The sequence below is a fragment of the Corvus hawaiiensis genome, chromosome 36 (assembly GCF_020740725.1).
Source record: "Corvus hawaiiensis isolate bCorHaw1 chromosome 36, bCorHaw1.pri.cur, whole genome shotgun sequence".
Classification (NCBI taxonomy): domain Eukaryota; kingdom Metazoa; phylum Chordata; class Aves; order Passeriformes; family Corvidae; genus Corvus; species Corvus hawaiiensis.
The window spans coordinates 1,757,247-1,780,269 of record NC_063248.1 but is presented as its reverse complement, the minus strand read 5'-3'; the positions used below and the strand labels follow the sequence as shown (position 1 = coordinate 1,780,269).

Genomic DNA, 23,023 nt, shown 5'->3' with positions numbered 1-23,023 from the left:
GGACTTCCTGACCCCGTCCAGGCGGAAAAGCCGCGAGGCCAAAGCGCGGGGGTCCCCCCTGGGGGGAAACGGGGATTTTGAGGGGAAAAACGGCGATTTTGGGCAAAAATGGGGATTTGGGGGGAAAAACGGGGATTTTGGGAAAAAAACCCTGGGGATTTTCGGGGGGAAAATGGGGATTTGGGGAAAACATGGGGATTTGGGGAAAAAAAAACCCGGGGATTTTGGGGAGAAAAATGAGGATTTGGGGGAAGAAAAGGGGATTTTGGCAAAAAATGGGGATTTTGGGAAAAAATAATGGGGATTTTGGGCAAAAATGGGGATTTGGGGGGGAAATGGGGATTTTTGGGGAAAAAATGGGGATTTTGGGAAAAATAATCGGGATTTTGGCAAAAAAATGGGGATTTTGGGGGGAAAACGGGGATTGTGGGGGGAAAAATGGGGATTTTGGGGGGAAAAATAGGGATTTTGGGGGAAAAAATGGGGATTTTGGGAAAAAAACCCCAGGGATTTTGGGGGGGAAATCGGGGATTTTGGGGGGGAAACGAGGATTTGGGGGAAGAAAAGGGGATTTTGGGGGGAAAAATAGGGATTTGGGGAAAAAATAATGGGGATTTTGGGCAAAAATGGGGATTTCGGGGGGGAAAAGGAGGATTTGGGGCAAAACCGGGGATTTGGGGGGGGGGAAATGGGGATTTTGGGGGGAAAATGGGGAATTTTGGGCAAAAATGGGGATTTGGGGGGAAAACCGGGGATTTTGGGAAAAAAAAAAACCCGGGGATTTTCGGGGGGAAAAATGAGGATTTGGGGGAAATGGGGAATTTTGGGCAAAAATGGGGATTTGGGGGGAAAACCGGGGATTTTGGGAAAAAAAAAAACCCGGGGATTTTCGGGGGGGAAAAATGAGGATTTGGGGGAAGAAAAGGGGATTTTGGGGGGGAAAATGGGGATTTTGGGAAAAAATAATGGGGATTTTGGGGAAAAAAATGTGGATTTTGGGGGGAAAAATGGGGATTTTGGGAAAATAATCGCGATTTTGCAAAAAAATGGGGATTTTGGGGGAAAATGGGGATTGTGGGGGAAAAATGGGGATTTTGGGGGGAAAAATAGGGATTTTGGGAAAAAGTAATGGGGATTTTGGGCAAAAATGGGGATTTGGCGGGGAAAAGGAGGATTTGGGGCAAAACCGGGGATTTGGGGGGGGGAAAATGGGGATTTTGGGGGGAAATGGGGATTTTTGGGCAAAAATGGGGATTAGGGGGGAAAAACGGGGATTCGGGGAAAAAAAACCCTGGGATTTTCGGGGGGAAAAATGAGGATTTGGGGGAAGAAAAGGGGATTTTGGCAAAAAAATGGGGATTTTGGGAAAAAATAATGGGGATTTTGGGGAAAAAAATGTGGATTTTGGGGGGAAAAATGGGATTTGGGAAAAATAATCGCGATTTTGGCAAAAAAATGGGGATTTTGGGGGAAAATGGGGATTGTGGGGGAAAATGGGGATTTTGGGGGGAAAAATAGGGATTTTGGGAAAAGTAATGGGGATTTTGGGCAAAAATGGGGATTTCGGGGGGAAAAGGAGGATTTGGGGAAAAACCGGGGATTTTGGGGACAAAAATGGGGATTTTGGGGGAAATGGGGATTTTTTGGGCAAAAATGGGGATTTGGGGGGGAAAAACGGGGATTTTGGGAAAAAAAACCCCCGGGGATTTTCGGGGGGAAAAATGAGGATTTGGGGGAAGAAAGGGGATTTTGGCAAAAAAATGGGGATTTTGAGAAAAAATAATGGGGATTTTGGACAAAAATGGGGATTTGGGGGGGAAATGGGGATTTTTGGGGAAAAAATGGGGATTTTGGGAAAAATAATCGGGGATTTTGGCAAAAAAATGGGGATTTTGGGGGAAAACGGGGATTGTGGGGGGAAAAATGGGGATTTTGGGGGGAAAAATAGGGATTTTGGGGGAAAAAATGGGGATTTTGGGAAAAAAACCCCAGGGATTTTGGGGGGGAAATCGGGGATTTTGGGGGGGAAACGAGGATTTGGGGGGAAGAAAAGGGGATTTTGGGGGGAAAAATAGGGATTTGGGGAAAAAATAATGGGGATTTTGGGCAAAAATGGGGATTTCGGGGGGAAAAGGAGGATTTGGGGCAAAACCGGGGATTTGGGGGGGGAGAAATGGGGATTTTGGGGGGAAATGGGGAATTTTGGGCAAAAATGGGGATTTGGGGGGAAAACCGGGGATTTTGGGAAAAAAAAAACCCGGGGATGTTTCGGGGGAAAAATGAGGATTTGGGGGAAGAAAAGGGGATTTTGGGGGGAAAATGGGATTTTGGGAAAAAATAATGGGGATTTTGGGGCAAAAATGGGGATTTCGGGGGAAATGGGGATTTTGGGGGAAAAAATGGGGATTTTGGGAAAAATAAGCGGATTTTGGGGGGAAAAAAATGGGGATTTTGGGGGAAAAAACGGGGATTTTGGGGAAAAAATGAGGATTTGGGGAGAAAAGGGGATTTTGGGGGGAAAATGGGGATTTTTGGGAAAAAATAATGGGGATTTTGGGGAAAAAAATGTGGATTTTGGGGGCAAAAATGGGATTTTGGGAAAAATAATCGCGATTTTGGCAAAAAAATGGGGATTTTGGGGGGAAATGGGGATTGTGGGGGAAAAATGGGGATTTTGGGGGGAAAAACAGGGATTTTGGGAAAAAGTAATGGGGATTTTGGGCAAAAATGGGGATTTCGGGGGGAAAAGGAGGATTTGGGGCAAAACGGGGATTTGGGGGGGGGAAATGGGATTTTTGGGCAAAAATGGGATTTGGGGGGAAAAACGGGGATTTTGGGAAAAAAACCCTGGGATTTTCGGGGGAAAAATGAGGATTTGGGGGAAGAAAAGGGGATTTTGGCAAAAAAATGGGGATTTGGGGAAAAAATAATGGGGATTTTGGACAAAAATGGGGATTTGGGGGGGAAATGGGGATTTTTGGGGAAAAATGGGGATTTTGGGAAAAATATCGGGATTTTGGCAAAAAATGGGGATTTTGGGGGAAAACGGGGATTGTGGGGGGAAAAATGGGGATTTTGGGGGGAAATGGGGATTTGGGGGAAAAAATGGGGATTTTCGGGGGGAAATGGGATTTTGGGGGAAAAATGGGGATTTTGGGGGAAAAAATGGGGATTTTGGGAAAAAAACCCCAGGGATTTTAGGGGGGAAATTGGGGATTTTGGGGGGGAAACGAGGATTTGGGGGAAGAAAAGGGGATTTTGGGGGGAAAAATAGGGATTTGGGAAAAAATAATGGGGATTTTGGGCAAAAATGGGGATTTCGGGGGGAAAAGGAGGATTTGGGGCAAAACCAGGGATTTGGGGGGGGGGGGAAATGGGGGATTTTGGGGGAAATGGGGAATTTTGGGCAAAAATGGGGATTTGGGGGAGAAACGGGGATTTTGGGAAAAAAACCCCAGGGATTTTAGGGGGGAAAAATGAGGATTTGGGGGAAGAAAAGGGGATTTTGGCAAAAAAATGGGGATTTTGGGAAAAAATAATGGGGATTTTGGGGCAAAAATGGGGATTTGGGGGGAAATGGGGATTTTTGGGAAAAAATGGGGATTTTGGGAAAAATAATCGGGATTTTGGCAAAAAAATGGGATTTTGGGGGAAAACGGGGATTGGTGGGGGAAAAATGGGGATTTTGGGGGGAAATGGGGATTTTGGGGGAAAAATGGGGATTGTGGGGGGAAAAATGGGGATTTTGGGGGGAAATGGGGATTTTTGGGGGAAAAAATGGGGATTTTGGGAAAAAAACCCAGGGATTTTAGGGGGGAAATTGGGGATTTTGGGGGGGGAAACGAGGATTTGGGGAAGAAAAGGGGATTTTGGGGGGAAAAATAGGGATTTTGGGAAAAAATAATGGGATTTTGGGCAAAAATGGGGATTTCGGGGGGAAAAGGAGGATTTGGGGCAAAACCAGGGATTTGGGGGGGGGGAAATGGGATTTTGGGGGGAAATGGGGATTTTTGGGCAAAAATGGGGATTTGGGGGGAAAACGGGGATTTTGGGAAAAAAAACCCAGGGATTTTAGGGGGGAAAATGAGGATTTGGGGAAGAAAAGGGGATTTTGGGGGGGGGGAAACGGGGATTTTGGAAAAAAATGGGGATTTGGGGGTGAAAACGGGGATTTTGGGGGGAAAAAATGGGGATTTTGGGGAGAAAAATGGGGATTTTGGAAAAAAAGGGGATTTTGGGGAAAAATGGGGATTTTGTGGGGAAAAAATGGGGATTTTGGGGGGGAAAAATGGGGATTTAGGGAAGGAAAATGGGAATTTGGGAAAAAAATGAGAATTTTGAGGGGAAAAAGCCGAGAATTCGGGGGGAAAATGGGGATTTTTGGTAAAAAAAGGGGGATTTTGAGGGAAAATGGGGATTTTGGGGGAAAAATGGGGATTTTGGGAAAGCAAAAGGAGGATTTCGGGAAAAAAAGGAGAATTTTGGGGGGAAACGGGAAAAAAGGAGGGGGGTGGGGGTTGGGGGGGTCTGGACAGGATTTTTGGGGGATTTGGGGGCGAGGGACCCCCAAAAATCTGTCCTGGGGTTGGGGGAGGGGAGAGGGGTTTTGGGGGGGATTTGGGGGGGGTTGGGGGGTTTTGGGGGGGTTTTGGGGGGGTTCTGGGAGGGTCTGGGGGGGATTTGGGGTTTTGGGTTGGATTCGGGGGGGGTTGGGGGGGTTTGAGGGGGTTTTGAGGGGATTTGGGGGGTTTTGGGGGGGTTCTGGGAGGGTCTGGGGGGATTTGGGGGTTTGGGTTGGATTCGGGGGGGTTTGGGGGGATTTGGGGGGGGTTGGGGGGGTTTGAGGGGTTTTGGGGGGGTTTTGGGGGGTTCTGGGAGGGTCTGGGGGGGATTTGGGGTTTTGGGGGTTTTGGGGAGTTTTGGGGGGGTTTTGGGGGGTCTGGGGGGTTTTGGGGGGGTTGGGTTGGATTTGGGGGGGGTTTGGGGGAGTTTTGGGGGATTTGGGGGGTTTTGGAGGGGTTCTGGGAGGGTCTGGGGGGGATTTGGGGGGGCCGGGGGGGTTTGGGGGGATTTGGAGGGGTCTGAGGGGGATTGGGGATGGTTTTGGGGGGTTTTTGGTTGGATTTGGGGGGGTTTGGGGGTTCTGGGGGGTTTTGGGGGGGGTTGGGTTGGATTTGGGGGGGGTTTGGGGGAGTTTTGGGGGATTTGGGGGGTTTTGGAGGGGATTTGGGGGGTTTTGGTGGGGTCTGGGGGGGTTTTGGGGGGCTTCTGGGAGGGTCTGGGGGGATTTGGGGGTTTTGGGGTTTTGGGGAGTTTTGGGGGGTTTTGGGGGGGTCTGGGGGGATTTTGGGTGAGATTTGGAGAGTTGGGGGGGTCTGGGGGGGTTTGGGGGGTTCTGGGGGGTTTTGGGGGGGGTTGGGTTGGATTTGGGGGGTTTGGGGGAGTTTTGGGGGGATTTGGGGGGTTTGGGGGGGATTTGGAGGGGTCTGGGGGGATTGGGGGGGTTTTTTGGGGGGATTTGGGGGTTTTGGGGGTTTTGGAGGGGGTTTTGGGGGGTTGGGTTGGATTTGGGGGGTTTGGGGGGGATTTGGAGAGTTGGGGGGGGTCTGGGGGGTTTTGGGGGGTTTTGGGGGGTTTGGGGGGGTTGGGTTGGATTTGGGGGGGGTTGGGGGAGTTTTGGGGGATTTGGAGGGGATTTGGGGGGGTTTTGGTGGGGTCTGGGGGGTTTGGGGGGTTTGGAGGGGATTTGGGGGGTTTGGGGTTTTTGGGGATGGTTTTGGGGATAGTTTTGGGTTGGATTTGGGGTGGTATGGGGGGATTTTGGGGGTTTTGGGGGGGTTTTGGGGGTTCTGGGGGGTTTTGGGGGGCGTTGGGTTGGATTTGGGGAGTTTTGGGGGGGTTTGGGGGGTCTGGGGGGTTTTGGAGGGGTTTTGGGGGGGTCTGGGGAATTTTGGGGGGTTTGGGGAGTTTTGGGGGGGTTTTGGGGGGATTTGGGGGGATTGGAGGGGTTTGGGGGGATTTGGGGGGTCCGGGGGGTTTTGGGGGGGTCTGGGGGGTTTTGGGGGGTTTGAGGGGATTTGGGGGTTTTGGGCAGTTTTGGGGGGGTTTTGGGGGAGTTTGGTTGATTTGGGGGGGTCTGAAGGGATTTGGGGGGATTTGGGGGGGTTTTGGAGGGGTCTGGGGGGTTTTGTGCGGTTTGGGGGGGGTTTGGGGGGGGTCTGGGAATTTTGGCGGGATTTGGGGAGTTTTGGGGGGATTTGGGGGTTTTGAGGGGGTATGGGGGGGTTGGAGGAGTTTTGGGAGGGTTTTCGGGGGGGTTTGGGGGCTTTTGGGGGGGATTTGGGGGGTTGGGGAGTTTTGGGGGGTCTGGGGGGGGTCTGGGGGCTTTGGGGGGGGATTTGGGGGGTCCTCACCAGGGGGGTCCCGCGGGGGGTCCGGGCCGTTTTGGGGGGCGGCTCCTCGGGTCTGGGGGCGGCGCTGGGGGGGGACCCTGGGACCCCCCTGAGTCCCCCCCTGGGGGCTGGGGGGGTTTGGGGGGTCCTGGGGGTTCTGGGGGGCTCAGGGGGGTTTGGGGGGGTCCTGGGGGGTTCTGGGGGGGCTCAGGGGAGGTTTGGGGGGGTCCTGGGGGTTCTGGGGGGGCTCAGGGGGGTTTGGGGGGGTCCTGGGGGGTTTTGGGGGGGCTCAGGGGGGGTTTGGGGAGGTCCTGGGGATTTTGGGGGGGTCCTGGGGATTTTGGGGGGGCTCAGGGGGGGTTTTAGGGGGGTCAGGGGAATTTGGGGGGGTTTAAGGGGGCTCAGGGGGCCGGGGGGGGCTCCGGTGTAAATTGGGGGGGGGCAAAGGCAGCTGGACCCCCCCCTTTTGGGGGCAAATTTGGGGGGGCTGGGGGGCCTCGTGCCCCCCTTTTTGGGGCAAATCTGGGGGGTTTTGGGAGCTTGGACCCCCCCTTTTTGGGGTATATCTGAGGGGTTTTGGGGGCCCCATTTTTGGGGCAAATCTGGGGGGTTTTGGGGAGGTTGGACCCCCCCTTTTTGGGCATATTGGGGGCTTTTGGGGGGCTCTTGTTCCTCTTTTTGGGGCCAATCTGGGGGGGTTTGGGACCCTCCTTTTCGGGGTAAATCTGGGGGGGCTGGGGGAGGTTGGACCCCCCCTTTTTGGGGTAAATCTTGGGGGGCTGGGGGTTTTGGGGTCCCTCTTTTTGGGGTAAATCTGGGGGATTTGGGAGCCTCCTTTTTGGGGTAAATCTGGGGGGGCTGGAGGGTTTGGTGCCCCCCTTTTTGGGGCAAATCTGGGGGGGTTTGGGAGCCTCCTTTTTGGGGCCAATCTGGGGGGCTGCAAGGGGTTGGTGCCCCCCTTTTTGGGGTAAATCTGGGGGGCTGGGGGGCTTTGGGGTCCCTCTTTTTGGGCACAGCTGGGGGGGTTTGGGACCCTCCTTTTTGGGGTAAATCTGGGGGGGCTGGGGAGGTTGGACCCCCCCTTTTTGGGGCAAATCTGGGGGGATTTGGGACCCTCCTTTTTGGGGTAAATCTGGGGGGTCCCAAGGGCTGGGGGAGTCCCCCCCACCCCTCTCTGGGGTGACCTCCAAGGGGGTGTGGGGAGAGTCCAGCCCCCCCACTCGGGGTCCACCCGAGGGCCGGGGGGGTCCCCAAAATTTGGGGCGGTCCGGGGGGTCGGCGAGCGCCGGCTCGGGGGGTCTGGGGGGGTCCTGGGGGAGGAGAAGACACAAGGAAAGGGGGGGGGGAGGGGTCCCCATCAGCATCCGTGTGACCCCTCCCCCAAATGAACACCCCCCCCCCGGAAGGTTTGGGGGTCACCACACTCACCCCACCCCAGGGTGCCACCGATGTCCCCGAGGGTGGCTCCTCCCGAGGGGTGACACCGGAGGGTGGCACCGAGGGTGGCACCGTGGGGACGGTAGAGGGGCACCCCCGGGGGCAGCCGGCTCTGGAACAGGGGGTTGGTGTGGAAATGGGGCTCCTCCAGGTCCTCCTCCAGGTCCTCCTCCAGGTCCTCCTCGTCCAGGTCCTCCTCGTCCTCCCGGGAGGAGCGCCGGGGTCGTCGGCGTCGTCGGTGTCAGCGTGGTCGAGGTCGTGGTCGTGGTCACCTTCCTCTTCCTCCTGGCTGTGTTTAGGGGCTCGGGGGTCTGGGGGAGATGGGACCATCTGGGGAGATGGGTCTGGGGGAGATGGGACCGTCCGTGGTCATGGTCTGGGATGAGGTGGGACCATCCATGGGCAGGTGCTCCAGAGAAAGGGTCCCACCCATGGTCGTGGGTCTGGGGAGATGGGACCGTCCGTGGTCATGGGTCTGGGGGAGATGGGATCATCCATGGTCATGGGTCTGGGGGAGATGGGACCATCTGGGGAGATGGGTCTGGGGAGATGGGACCATCCATGGTCATGGGTCTGGGGAGATGGGACCATCTGGGGAGATGGGTCTGGGGAGATGGGACCATCGTGATCATGGGTCTGGGGGAGATGGGACCATCCGTGGTCATGGGTCTGGGGGAGATGGGACCATCTGGGGAGATGGGTCTGGGGGAGATGGGATCATCCATGGTCATGGGTCTGGGGGAGATGGGACCATCCGTGGTCATGGGTCTGGGGGAGATGGTCAAATCCACGGCAGGTGCTCCAGAGAAAGGGTCCCACCCATGGTCATGGGTCTGGGGGAGATGGGACCATCCGGGGTCATGGGGTTGGACAAGGTGGTCCCATCCATGGTCATGGGCTTGGAGGAGGTCCTTGAATCCGTGGGAATGTCCTGTGGAGAGGTGGACCCATCCATGGTCATGGGTCTGGGGGAGAGGGTTCCACCCACGGTCACGGTCTTGGACAAGGTGCTCCCATCCGGGGCCACGGTCTGGGATGAAATGGTCAAATCCATGAGCAGGTGCTCCAGAGGAAGGGTCCCATCCATGGCCACGGGGTTGGACAAGGTGGGTCCCATCCATGGCCACGGGGTTGGACAAGGTGGTCCCATCCGGGGCCACGGTCTGGGATGAGATGGTCAAATCCATGAGCAGGTACTCCAGAGGAAGGGTCCCATCCATGGCCACGGGGTTGGACAAGGTGGTCCCACCCATGGTCATGGGCTCAGATGAGATCCTTGAACGCATGGGAACGTCCTCCAGAGAGATGGACCCATCTGGGGTCAGGGATCTGGGTGAGATGGGACCATCCATGGTCACGGACTTGGGGGAGATGGTTGAACCCGTGGGCAGGGGCTCTGGAGAGATGGACCCATCCATGGCCATGGGTTTGGACAAGGTGGTCCCATCCATGGGCGTGGGCGTGGATGAGATCCTTGAATCCATGGGAACATCCTCCAGAGGAATTGTTTCATCCGGGGTGATGGACTTGGGTGAGATGGGACCATCCATGGCCATGGGCTGGCATGAGTTGGTCAAACCGGTGGGCACATGTTCTGGAGAAATGGTGCCATCCGTGGTCATGGATTTGGGTGAGATGGGACCATCCGTGGTCGCAGTCTTGGACAAATTGGTGACACCCATGGTCATGGGCTTGGGTGAGCTCCTCGAATCCATGGGAAGGGGCTCCAGAGAGATGGACCCATCAGTGGCCATGGGTTGGGATGAGCTCCTCGAATCCATGCGCAGGGGCTCCAGAGAGATGGATCCATCCATGGTCATGGGTTGGGATGAGCTCCTCGAATCCATGGGAAGGGGCTCCAGAGAAAGGGTCCCATCAGTGGCCATGGGTTTGGGTGAGATGGTTCCACCCATGGTCATGGTCTTGGATGAGCTCCTCGAATCCATGGAAAGGGGCTCCGGAGAGATGGACCCATCCATGGTCATGGGTTTGGGTGAGATGGTTCCACCCATGGTCATGGTCTTGGATGAGCTCCTTGAATCCATGGAAAGGGGCTCCGGAGAGATGGACCCATCCATGGTCATGGGTTTGGGTGAGATGGTCCCACCCATGGTCATGGTCTTGGACAAGCCACTCTCATCCACAGTCATGGAGTTGGGCGAGACGGGACCATCCATGGTCACGGATTTGGATGAGATGGTCCCACCTATGGTCATGGTCTTGGGCAAGCTGGTGCCATCCATGGCCACGGTCCGGGATGAGGTGTCTGAAGCCATGGATGTGCAGGAGATGTCCCCACCCATAGTCACGGTCCATGATGAGATGTCCAAAGGCACGGACACGTGGGGGATGTCCCCACCCATGGTGACGACAGCGGGCGGGAAGCTCCTGTCCCTCAGCACGCGCTCCCAGCGCTCGGACAGCTCGGTCCTGGGTGAGGTGGTCCCGTCCGTTGTCACCTGGCCGTGGGAGGTGTCCCCACCCATGGACATCTGGAAGATGCTCCCAAAGAGGAACCCAAAGCGTTGGTCCTCGGGGAAGGCGCTCCCGTCCACGGGAACGGCCTGGGGTGGGATGTCCTCATCCACGGCCATGGGATTGGGTGGGATGGGCTCATCCATGGACAGCTGGAGAATGTTCTCAAATGTGGATCCGTGGCTTTGGAGCTCCTGGAAGATGCTCCCATCCATGGCCATGGATTTGGGTGGGATGTCCTCCTTCACAGCCATGGATTTGGGTGGGATGGAGCCATCCGTGGACACCTGGAAGATGCTCTCGTAGGTGGATCCATGGAATTGGTGCTGCTGGAAGATGCTCTCGTCTGTGGGCTTGGGCGAGATGTCCTTATCCATAGAATTGGGTGAGGTGGAACCATCCGTGGACACCTGGAAGATGCTCTCATCCACGGGCATGGACTGGGGTGGGATGTCCTCATCCTTGGGCACGGAATTGGGTGGGATGTCCCCACCCATGGACACCTGGAAGATACTCTCATGGGTGGATCCACGGAACTGGTGCTCCTGGAGGATGTTCTCATCCACGACCATGGACAGGGGTGGGATGTCCCCACTCATGGACACCTGGAAGATGCTCTCGTGGGTGGATCCATGGCTTTGGTGCTTCTGGAAGACGTTCTCATCCATGGTCACGGACAAGGGTGGGATGTCCTCATCCTTGGGCACGGAACTGGGTGGGATGTCCTGGACATCCTGGAGAATGTCCTCAAATGTGGATCCGTGGCTTTGGTGCTCCTGGAAGATGCTCCCACCCATGGCCATGGACAGGGGTGGGATGGACCCATCTGTGGACACCTGGAAGATGCTCTCGTGGGTGGATCCAAGGTTTTGGTGCTGCTGGAAGATGTTCTCATCCTTGGGCATGGACACGGGTGGGATGTCCTCATCCATGGCCATGGATTTGGGTGGGATGGACCCATCTGTGGACACCTGGAAGACGCTCTCGTGGGTGGATCCAAGGTTTTGATGCTGGTGGAAGATGTTCTCATCCTTGGCCATGGATTTGGGTGGGATGTCCTCATCCATGGACACATGGAAGATGTCCTCAAATGTGGATCCATGGCTTTGGTGCTCCTGGAAGATGTTCTCATCCTTGGCCGTGGATTTGGCTGGGATGTCCTCATCCTTGGCCACGGATTTGGCTGCGATGTCCTCACCCTTGGCCACGGATTTGGCTGGGATGTCCTCATCCTTGGCCACGGATTTGGCTGGGATGTCCTCACCCACGGACACCTGGAAGATGTCCTCAAGCCCAGACCCATGGCCTTGGATCTCTTGGGAGACTCTCCCAGCCCCATCCAGGGGCTCCGGACCCCCGGGCTGGGGGAGGTCCCCGGTGTCCGGCTGCCCCTCGATGGCCCCCTGGAGCTCCTGGACGCAGAGCTGGACACGGAGCAGGCTGGCCCAGAACACGTCGGGGGTGGGGGCACGGGGCAGGGTGGGGGGCAGGGTGGGGGTCTGGGTGGGGGTCAGGGCAGAGGGCAGGGTGGGGGGCAGGGTGGGGGCTGGAGTGGGGGTCAGGGTGGGGGTCAGGGTGGGGGCTGGAGTGGTCAGAGTAGGGGTCAGTGCAGGGGTCAAGGTGGGGGTCTGGGTGGGGGGCAGGGTGGGGGTCAAGGTGGAGGTCAGGGTGGGGGTCAGTGCAGGGGTCTGGGTGGGGGTCAAGGTGGAGGTCAGGGCAGGGATGTGGGTGGGGCTCAAGCTGGGGGTCAGGGTGGGGGTCAGGGCAGGGGTCAAGGCAGAGGTCAGGGCAGGGGTCAGCTCAGGGGTCAGCTCAGGGGTCAGTGCAGTGGTCAGGGCAGGGGTCAAGGCAGAGGTCAGGGTGGGGGTCAGTGCAGGGGTCAGTGCGGGGGTCAGGGTGGGGGTCAGGGTGGGGGTCAGCGCGGGGGTCAGCGTGGGGGTCAGGGTGGGGGTCAGCGCGGGGGTCAGCGTGGGGGTCAGTGTGGGGGTCAGTGCGGGGGTCAGGGTGGGGGTCAGTGCAGGGGTCAGTGCGGGGGTCAGCGCGGGGGTCAGCGCGGGGGTCAGTGTGGGGGTCAGTGCGGGGGTCAGTGCGGGGGTCAGCGCGGGGGGTCAGTGCAGGGGTCAGTGCAGGGGTCAGTGCGGGGGTCAGTGCGGGGGTCAGTGCCGGGGTCAGTGCGGGGGTCAGTGCAGGGGTCAGTGCGGGGGTCAGTGCGGGGGTCAGTGCAGGGGTCAGTGCGGGGGTCAGTGTGGGGGTCAGTGCGGGGGTCAGTGCGGGGGTCAGTGCGGGGGTCAGTGCGGGGGTCTCGGCCCCTCCCCCCGAGAAGGCGATGGCGTCCAGCGCTGCCAGGAGCCCGGGGGCGGGGGGGGGCACCGGGCGGCTCCATGGGTCAGCCCCTCCCTACGGCCGCCGGACAGCGCGGAGCGGCTCCGGAGTGGCCGGAGGAGTGGCCGGAGGAGTGGCCATGGCGTGAGGAGGCCCTGGGGAGAGGGAGGAGAGGGAGAGGGTGAGGGGAGGGAGGGAGGGAGGGAGGGAGGGGAGGATGGAGGAGAGAGGAGGAAGGAAGGGAAGGAAGGGAAGGAGAAAGGGAGGAAGGAGGAAGAGGAGGGAGGAGAGAGGGAAGAGGAGGAGGAGGCAGGGAGAAGGGAGAGAGGGAGAGAAGGAAGTTGAGAGGAAGAAGCGAGAGAGAAACGGAGGAGGGAAAAAGGGTGGGAGGGAAGGAAGGAGGAAGAGGAGGAAGGAAGGGAGGAAGGGAGGGGGGGAAGGAGGGGAGATGGAAGCTGAGAGGGAGAAGCCAGAGAGAGATGGAGGAGGGAAAAAGGGTGGGAGGGAAGGAGGGAGGGAAGGAAGGGAGGGAGGATGCAGGCAGAGCGAGGAAAGGCGGGGGGAGCGAGGAGAGAGGGAAGGAGGAAGCGCAGGAGGAGAGAGGGAGGGGCGGAGGGAGGGCCCGGAGGAGGAAGGAGGAAGAGGAAGAGGAAGAGGAGGAGGAAGGAGAGGCTGGGGAGGGCTCTGGGGGTTCTCCCTCCCTCCTTCCCTCCCTCCTTCCGCACCTGCAGCCGGCGCGGCCACCCCGCGGCCACCCCGCGCCACCGTCCCCGTGTCACCCACGGCCACCCCGCGGCCACCCCGTGTCACCCACGGCGACCCCGCGCCAGCGTCCCCGTGTCACCCGTGTCACCCACGGCGACCCCGCCTCACCCACGGCCACCCCACGGCCACCCCGTGTCACCCACGGCCACCCCGCCTCACCCACGGCCACCCCGTGTCACCGTCCCCGTGTCACCCATGGCCACCCCGTGTCACCCACGGCCACCCCGTGTCACCGTCCCCGTGTCACCCATGGCCACCCCGTGTCACCCACGGCCACCCCGTGTCACCGTCCCCGTGTCACCCACGGCCACCCCGCCTCACCCACGGCCACCCCGCGGCCACCCCGTGTCACCCACGGCCACCCCGTGTCACCCGTGTCACCCACGGCCACCCCGTGTCACCGTCCCCGTGTCACCCACGGCCACCCCGCCTCACCGTCCCCGTGCCACCCTCCCCGTGTCACCCACGGCCACCCCGTGTCACCCACGGCCACCCCGCGCCAGCGTCCCCGTGTCACCCACGGCCACCCCGCCTCACCCACGGCCACCCCGCGGCCACCCCGTGTCACCCACGGCCACCCCGTGTCACCCGTGTCACCCACGGCCACCCCGTGTCACCGTCCCCGTGTCACCCACGGCCACCCCGCCTCACCGTCCCCGTGCCACCCTCCCCGTGTCACCCACGGCCACCCCGTGTCACCCACGGCCACCCCGCCTCACCGTCCCCGTGCCACCCTCCCCGTGTCACCCACGGCCACCCCGTGTCACCCACGGCCACCCCGCCTCACCGTCCCCGTGCCACCCTCCCCGTGTCACCCACGGCCACCCCGTGTCACCCACGGCCACCCCGCGGCCACCCCGCGGCCACCCCGCCTCACCGTCCCCGTGCCACCCGCGTCACCCGCGCCGCTTCCGCCCCGCCGGGACAGGAAACGGGGGAGGGGGGACCCCAAAAACCCCCCCAAGCACCCCAAAAAGACCCCTCCCCCCCTCCCCCAACCGGGAGAGGGGAAACCCCAAAGATCCCCCGGGGGGGAGGGGAGGGGAGGGGGGGCAGTACCCCAAAATTGAGGGGGGGGGTCTCGCACCCTGCTGCGGGTGCTGATGGGATGGGGGAGGGGGGGCACCCCAAAATCTAGTGAGGCCCCGCCCCCCCAAGTGACCCTTCCCCCCCCCGGAAGTGGGGTTTGGGGGGGGCTCAGAGGTTTTGGGGGGGTCAGGAGGGGTGGGGGGACCCCCAAAAAGGGGCAAAGGTGACTTAAAACGGGGGGGGGGGGGGGGCCCAAAAGTGGGGGGCAGAGATCTGTGGGGGCGCCGGGGGCACTGTCAGCACCCAGGGGGGACCCCAAAATTATAGGGGACCCCAAAAGGGGCAGGGGTGACTTCAAGGGGGTGGGGGGGACCCCAAAAGGGACAGGAGGGGGGGGGGGCTCCAGGGGGACCCTCAGAGTCCGGGGGGGGGGGGGGGTGTGGACCCCAAGGACCCCAAAAGGGGCAGGAGTGACCCCAAAAGTTATAAGGGACCCCAAAAGTTATGGGGGTCCCCAAAAGTTATGGGGGGGGAGAGGAGGGGGGGCAAAGGTTATGGGGGGCCCCAAGCGGGCCCCGAGTTTTTGGGGTGTCCCTGACATTTGGGGGGGCTCTCCCGGCGGGGGGAGGGGAACTCTGGGGGTCTCTGGGGACTCTCTGGGGACCCTCAGGGGACCCCGGACCCCCCCCGGGCCTTGGGGACCCCCGGGTGCCGCCCCCTCCCCTCCCCTCCCCCTTCCCTTACCGGCACTGCCGCGCGCGGGGGGCGTGGTCGGGGTTGGCCACGCCCCCCTTGGGGGCGGGAAGGGTCATTAGTATGCATGGACACGCCCACCAGTGAGACCACGCCCCCCCTTGGGGCGGGAAGGGGTCATTAGTATGCATGAACACGCCCAATGTGAGACCACGCCCCTCAGTCCGAGGCCACGCCCCTCCCTCTCTGAGACCACGCCCCTCAGTCCGAGACCACGCCCCCTCCTTGTCCGAGGCCACGCCCCCTCCTTGTCCGAGGCCACGCCCCCTCTCGGCGCGGGGGGATCGGGCCCGGCGGGGGGAAGGGGCTGAGCCCCCCCCCCCAAAAGGCTTCTGAGCCCAAAAAGGGGGGTTCTGACCCCAAAAGGAGGGTCCTGAGCCCAAAAGGGGGGTTCTGATCCCAAAAGGGGGGTTCTGAGCCCAAAAGGAGGGTCCTGAGCCCAAAAGGGGGGTTCTGATCCCAAAAGGGGGGTTCTGAGCCCAAAAGGAGGGTCCTGAGCCCCCTCAAAAGGGGTCTGAGCTCCCACAGAACGTCCTGACCCCAAAATGAGGGTCCTGAGCCCAAAAAGGGGGGTTCTGAGCCCAAAAGGAGGGTCCTGAGCCCAAAAGGAGGATTCTGAGCCCAAAAAGAGGGTCCTGAGCCCCCCCAAAAGGGTTCTGAGCCCAAAAAGGGTTCTGACCCCGAAAGGAGGGTCCTGATCCCAAAAGGGGGGTTCTGACCCCAAAAGGGGGGTCCTGAGCCCCCCCAAAAGGGGTCTGAGCTCCCACAGAACGTTCTGAGCCCAAAAGGAGGGTCCTGAGCCCAAAAAGGGGGGTCCTGAGCCCAAAAAGAAGGGTTCTAACCCCAAAAGGAGGGTCCTGATCCCAAAAGGGGGGTCCTGAGCCCAAAAGGAGGGTTCTGATCCCAAAAAGAGGGTCCTAAGCCCAAAAGGAGGGTCCTGAGCCACCCCAAAGGGGTTCTGAGCTCCCCCCGGAACATCCTGACCCCAAAAGGAGGGTCCTGAGCCCAAAAAGGGGGGTCCCGATCCCAAAAAGGGGGGTCCTGACCCCAAAAGGAGGGTCCTGATCCCAAAAAGGAGGGTCCTGACCCCAAAAGGAGGGTCCTGAGCCCCCCCAAAGGGGTCCTGAGCCCCCTGCCCCCCCCGGAGCGGCTCTGCCCCCCCAGTCACGCCCCACGAGGTGACACCAACGTCCGGCGCTTTATTGGGAGCGACAACGGCCACGGAGGCGTCCCCAGGGCCACCGAGGCCCCGAGCCCCGGAGGGCCCCGAGCCCTGGATGTGTCCCCAAGCCCTGGATGTGTCCCCACCATGGATGTCCCCGAGCCATGGATGTCCCTCACCATGGGTGTCCCCAAGCCCTGGATGTGTCCCCAGCCATGGCTGCCCCTCCAACCATGGATGTCCCCAAGCCCTGGATGTCCCCAAGCCCTGGAGGTCCCCAAGCCCTGGGTGTGTCCCCAAGCCCTGGATGTGTCCCCAAGCCCTGGATGTGTCCCCAAGCCCTGGAGGTCCCCAAGCCCTGGATGTGTCCCCACCATGGATGTCCCCAAGTCCTGGATGTCCCCAAGCCCTGGAGCTCCCTCCCCAAGCCCTGGATGTGTCCCCACCATGGATGTCCCCAAGCCCTGGATGTCCCTCACCATGGGTGTCCCCAAGCCCTGGATGTCCCCAAGCCCTGGATGTGTCCCCAAGCCCTGGATGTGTCCCCAGCCATGGCTGCCCCTCCAACCATGGATGTCCCCAAGCCCTGGATGTGTCCCCAAGCCCTGGATGTGTCCCCAGCCATGGCTGCCCCTCCAACCATGGATGTCCCCAAGCCCTGGATGTCCCCAAGCCCTGGATGTGTCCCTAAGCCCTGGATGTGTCCCTAAGCCCTGGAGGTCCCCCCTCACCATGGATGTCCCCAAGCCCTGGATGTCCCCAAGCCCTGGATGTGTCCCTAAGCCCTGGATGTGTCCCTCACCACGGACACCCCCCCACCCACGGACACCCCCCCACCCACAGACATCCCCCCCACCCGCAGGTGCCCCCTCGGCGGCGCCGCTGTCACTCGTGGCACGGGCAGGAAGCAGCGGCAGACGGGGACGTGTCCCCCCAGCACGGCCGTGTCCCCTCGAGGTGTCCCCGCGGCGGTGGCACCGTCACTTGCGGCGCAGGTAGAAGGCGGTGGCACCGGGGGGGGATGCCAGGGCCAGCGCCTCCCCCGGGCCCGGGGCCGTGCTGAGGAAGAGCCCGGGGAAGGCGGCGGCCTCGAAGGTGTGCGTGGAGCCCCCGAAGGTCTTGTAGAAGGTGAAGGGGGTGGCCCGGTCCTGGTCGCTGGAGAACAGCTCCTGTATCCCCACGTCCTGCCCGGGGAGGGGACGGCAATGGGACATCGCCCACGGGGGCACCACGGCCAGGGGGCACCGCCACCAGGTGACAACACCTCGAGGAAGGTCCCCTCCAGGTGACACCAGCTCCTGGTGGCCCCCCCATCTCCTGGGGACACCATCTCCTGGTGGCCTCCCATCTCCTGGTGACACCACGTCAAGGAAGGCCCCCTCCAGGTGACACCAGCTCCTGGTGGCCCCCCATCTCCAGGTGACCCCATCTGAAGGTGGCCCCCCATCTCCTGGTGACACCACCTCCAGGTGATCCCCCATCTCCAGGTGATCCCCCATCTGAAGGTGACCCCCATCTCCACGTGACCCCCCCACCTCCAGGTGACCCCCCCGTCTCCAGGTGACCCCATCTGAAGGTGACTCCCCCATCTCCTGGTGACCCTACCTCCAGATGACCCCACCTCCAGATGACCCCACCTCCAGGTGACCCCACCTCCAGGTGACCCCACCTCCAGGTGACACCATCTCCAGATGACCCCACCTCCAGATGACCCCACCTCCAGGTGACCCCACCTCCAGGTGACACCATCTCCAGATGACCCCACCTCCAGATGACCCCACCTCCAGGTGACCCCACCTCCAGGTGACCCCACCTCCAGATGACCCCACCTCCAGGTGACCCCACCTCCAGATGACCCCACCTCCAGATGACCCCACCTCCAGGTGACCCCACCTCCAGGTGACACCACCTCCAGGTGACCCCACCTCCAGGTGACCCCACCTCCAGGTGACACCATCTCCAGATGACCCCATCTCCAGATGACCCCACCTCCAGGTGACCCCACCTCCAGATGACCCCACCTCCAGGTGACCCCACCTCCAGATGACCCCACCTCCAGATGACCCCACCTCCAGGTGACCCCACCTCCAGGTGACACCACCTCCAGGTGACCCCACCTCCAGGTGACCCCACCTCCAGATGACCCCACCTCCAGGTGACCCCACCTCCAGGTGACCCCACCTCCAGGTGACACCATCTCCAGGTGACCCCACCTCCAGGTGAGGCCATCATTAAGTGACACCGCCCTGGGGAATCCCCACTTCCAGGTGACCCCACCTCCACGTGGCATCATTTTGGGATGACATCACTTTAGGATTGCCCCACCTTGGGTTGACCCAACTTGGATTGACCCACCTTGAGTTGACCAATCTTGGGCTTTCCATCTTGGCTTGACCCGCCTTGGCTTGACCCACTTTGGGTTGACCCATCTCTGGGTGCCCCCACCTTGGGTCATCCACTCTGAGTTGATCCAACTCAAGTTGACCCACCTTGAGTTGTCCACCTTGGGTTGTCCACCTTGGATTCACCCACCTTGAGTTGTCCACCTTGAGTTGTTCACCTTGAGTTGACCATCTTGAATTGAGCATCTTGAGTTGACCCACCTTGAGTTGTCCACCTTGGGTCATCCACCTTGAGTTGTCCACCTTGAGCTGTCCACCTTGGGTTGACCATCTTGGGTTGACCATCTTGAATTGACCCACCATGTGTTGACCCACCTTGAGTTGACCCATTGGGGATTGACCATCTTGGGTTGACCATCTTGAATTGACCACTTTGAGTTGACCCATCTTGGGTTGTCCACTTTGGATTGACCCACCTTGAGTTGACTCACCTTGAGTTGTCCACCTTGGATTGACCCACCTTGGGTTGTCCACCTTGGCTTGACCCACCTTGGCTTGACCCACCTTGAGTTGACCCACCTTGAGTTGTCCACCTTGGCTTGACGCACCTTGAGTCAACCCAACTTGCATTGACCCAACCTGGCTTGAACCACCTCAAGTTGACCCACCTTGGGTCAAGCCCTTGGCCTGTCCCCACCTGCCCCAGCTTGCCCCACATCGAGTTGTCCCCCCCGGTCACCCCCAGGTCCCCCCGGTCACCTCCAGGCTCAGCCGGGGCTCGGGGCCGGTGCCGCAGGACAGCGCCCGGGTGCCACCGCGGATGCCCACGATGAGGGGACAGCGCCGGCGCTCCAGGTGCCGGTTGGGCACGACGCTGATGGGCTCTGCGGGACACGGGGGGTGGGCGGGGGTCCCACGGGGGGGTGTCACCCCTGTGCCCCCCACCCCCCCCGGAGGGACACCCACCTTCCTGGGTGGCGTTGGCACCCTGCAGGCTGGTGGCCACCAGGCGACCGTCCCGCAGGCACAGCCCCTTCTGCTCCGTGTCCCGCAGCACGTAGTGGTACGGCTGCGCGGGCGGGCGCGGCGCCATCGGGACCGCCTGGGCGGTCATCTCTGAGGGGACACGGGGACGTGGGGACACGGGGATGTGGGGTCGTGGGGACACGGGGACACGGGGATGTGGGGACATGGGGACGTGGGGACACGGGGATGTGGGGACACGGGGATGTGGGGACATGGGGACACGGGGATGTGGGGACAGGGGGATGTGGGGACACGGGGATGTGGGGATGTGGGGACACGGGGATATGGGGCAAGGGGACACAGGGATATGGGGACACGAGGACATGGGGACAGGGGGATGTGGGGACACAGGGATGTGGGGTTGTGGGGTTGTGGGGACACGGGGATGTGGGGACGTGGGGACACGGGGATGTGGGGCAAGGGGACACAGGGATATGGGGACGCGGGGATGTGGGGTTGTGGGGACACGGGGACACGGGGATGTGGGGACACAGGGATGTGGGGACATGGGGACACGGGGGTATGGGGACACGGGGATGTGGGGCAAGGGGACACGGGGACATGGGGACACGGGGACATGGGGACACGGGGACACGGGGATGTGGGGACACGGGGATGTGGGGACATGGGGACACGGGGGTATGGGGACACGGGGATGTGGGGCAAGGGGACACGGGGACATGGGGACACGGGGACATGGGGACACGGGGACACGGGGATGTGGGGACACGGGGATGTGGGGTTGTGGGGTTGTGGGGACACGGGGATGTGGGGACACGGGGATGTGGGGACACGGGGACATGGGGACACGGGGATGTGGGGACACAGGGATGTGGGGTTGTGGGGTTGTGGGGACACGGGGATGTGGGGACACGGGGACACAGGGATATGGGGACACGGGGATGTGGGGACGTGGGGATGTGGGGATGTGGGGACACGGGGACACAGGGACGTGGAGATGTGGGGACATGGGGACGTGGGGATGTGGGGATGTGGGGACACGGGGACGGGGCACAGGGGGCGATGGATATGTGGGATGGGGACATGGGGACATGGGGACATGGGGACACGGGGACATGGGGATATGGAAACGGGGCACAGGGGGTGATGGGTATGTGGGGATGGGGACACGGGGACATCCCAAGGATGTGGGGATGGGGGCACATGGCGAGGATGGACATCTGAGGACACTGGGGACATCAGGGATGCTTGGGCATGACACGGACATGGGGATGGGGGACATGGGGACACGGGGATGGGACACGTGGGGGTGACGGGCCCGTGGGCATGAGGGACACGGGGACACGCAGGGGACACGCAGGGAGTTTGGGCCACGAGGACATGGCAGGGACATGGGGACATGTGGGGCAGGGCTGGGCACAGTGACATGGGCACAGGGACACGGGCACAGGGACACGGGCACAGGGACACGGGGACAGGGACAGGGGGACATGGGCACAGGGACAGGGGCACAGGGATACGGGGACATGGGCACAGGGACACGGGGACAGGGACACGGGGACAGGGACATGGGCACAGGGACACGGGGACAGGGGCACAGGGACATGGGGACACAAGCACAGGGACAGGGGCACAGGGACACGGGGACAGGGACATGGGGACAGGGACACGGGGACAGGGGCACAGGGACATGGGGACAGGGACATGGGCACAGGGACACGGGGCCACGGGCACAGGGACAGGGGCACAGGGACACGGGGACATGGGCACAGGGACATGGGCACAGGGACACGGGGACACGGGCACAGGGACAGGGGCACAGGGACACGGGGACACGGGCACAGGGACAGGGGCACAGGGACAGGGGCACAGGGACACGGGCACAGGGACATGGGCACAGGGACATGGGGACACGGGCACAGGGACATGGGCACAGGGACATGGGCACAGGGACACGGGGCCACGGGCACAGGGACAGGGGCACAGGGACACGGGCACAGGGACATGGGGACAGGGACATGGGCACAGGGACCCGGGGCCACGGGCACAGGGACAGGGGCACAGGGACACGGGGACATGGGCACAGGGACATGGGCACAGGGCCACGGGCACAGGGACACGGGGCCACGGGCACAGGGACAGGGGCACAGGGACACGGGCACAGGGACATGGGGACAGGGACATGGGCACAGGGACATGGGGACACGGGCACAGGGACATGGGCACAGGGACATGGGGACAGGGACACAGGGACATGGGCACAGGGCCACGGGCACAGGGCCACAGGGCCACGGGCACAGGGCCAGGGGGCCACCAGCACCCGCCAGGCACTACCTGTCCCCAGGAATTCCTCGAACAAGGCCACCATGTCGGGGTCGATGACGGGCTCGGCCATGTCCCCGCTGCCCGCCGTGAGCCCCGCGGGGCGTCCCCGGGGTGTCCCCCTGTGGGGACAGGGGGGTCAGGGGAGGTGACACCCGGGGGGAGGGGGTGAGGAGGGGACAGCCCCGTCCCCGCGCTGTCTCCGCTCACCTGAGGGCAGCTCTGGACGTGCGGGACATGGCTGGGCCTGCGGAGAGGGTGGCACGTGGGTGACACGGGTGACACGGGTGGGGACAGCCGCGTGGCAGCAGCAGCAGCGGACGCCCTCGGGATTGTCCCCGAGCAGGAGGCGGCTTGTGCCCGTCCCCAGCGGTACCTGCGGATGTGTCACCTCCCGGGATCCCGTGTCCCGCGCGCTCTGGGCTGTCCCCACGGGTGGCAGTGGCTTTATAGGGCCGGCCGGGAGGGTGGGGGACAGAGCCCGCCCCGGTAATTGGGAGGGATGGGTGACGGTGACGCCGAGCGGTGGCGAAATGCCACCTCGTGCCAGCGTCCCCAGTGATGGCCGCGGGCACCGTGGCGAAGATGTCCCCTGTGCCATCCCCTGCGCCGTGTCCCCTGGGCCAGCCCTGTCCCTGCGGGGTCCCCTGGCAGCCCGCGGGTGGTCCCTGCCAGGCCCCTGGGCCCTGTCCCCAAGGTGCCATGGGCCTTGTCACCGTGGTCACCATGAGCCCTGTCCCCAAGGTGCCGTGAGCGCTGTCCCCAAACTCCCGTGTGCCCCATCCCCAAGGTCCTGTGTGCCTTGTCCCCAAGGTCCCACATTCCCTGTCCCCAAACTCCCAGGTGCCCCATCCCCATGGTCCCCCGTGCCTTGTCCCCAAGGTCCCGTGTGCCTTGTCCCCACGATCCCACTTGCTCTGTCCCCATGGTGACCAGTCCCCAAAACGCCACATCCCCTGTCCCTATTGTCCCCATCCCCTGTCCCCACGTTCCCGTGTGTCCTGTCCCTGGGCTTGTGCCCCTTGTCCCTATTGTCC

At 61.6% G+C, this 23,023-nt stretch overlaps 2 protein-coding genes across 2 annotated transcripts; both read right to left on the bottom strand.

Moving 5' to 3' along the window:
• Positions 1 to 8,487: 8,487 nt before the first annotated feature.
• LOC125319164 (mucin-17-like) lies at positions 8,488 to 11,783 on the bottom strand. Its single transcript, XM_048290203.1, has 3 exons — positions 9,039 to 11,783; positions 8,940 to 8,972; positions 8,488 to 8,905 (listed from the first exon to the last, which is right to left on the bottom strand). The coding sequence occupies exons 1-3, from the start codon at positions 11,369 to 11,371 to the stop codon at positions 8,611 to 8,613; spliced, it is 2,661 nt and encodes an 886-aa protein (XP_048146160.1). The 5' UTR covers positions 11,372 to 11,783; the 3' UTR covers positions 8,488 to 8,610.
• A 5,408-nt stretch (positions 11,784 to 17,191) lies between these two features.
• Positions 17,192 to 22,833, bottom strand: LOC125319167. Its single transcript, XM_048290209.1, has 6 exons — positions 22,363 to 22,833; positions 22,197 to 22,233; positions 21,999 to 22,108; positions 19,644 to 19,793; positions 19,437 to 19,561; positions 17,192 to 17,519 (listed from the first exon to the last, which is right to left on the bottom strand). Exons 1-6 carry the CDS (start codon positions 22,712 to 22,714, stop codon positions 17,316 to 17,318), a joined length of 978 nt encoding a protein of 325 aa, XP_048146166.1. The 5' UTR covers positions 22,715 to 22,833; the 3' UTR covers positions 17,192 to 17,315.
• Between the last annotated feature and the right edge of the window lie 190 nt (positions 22,834 to 23,023).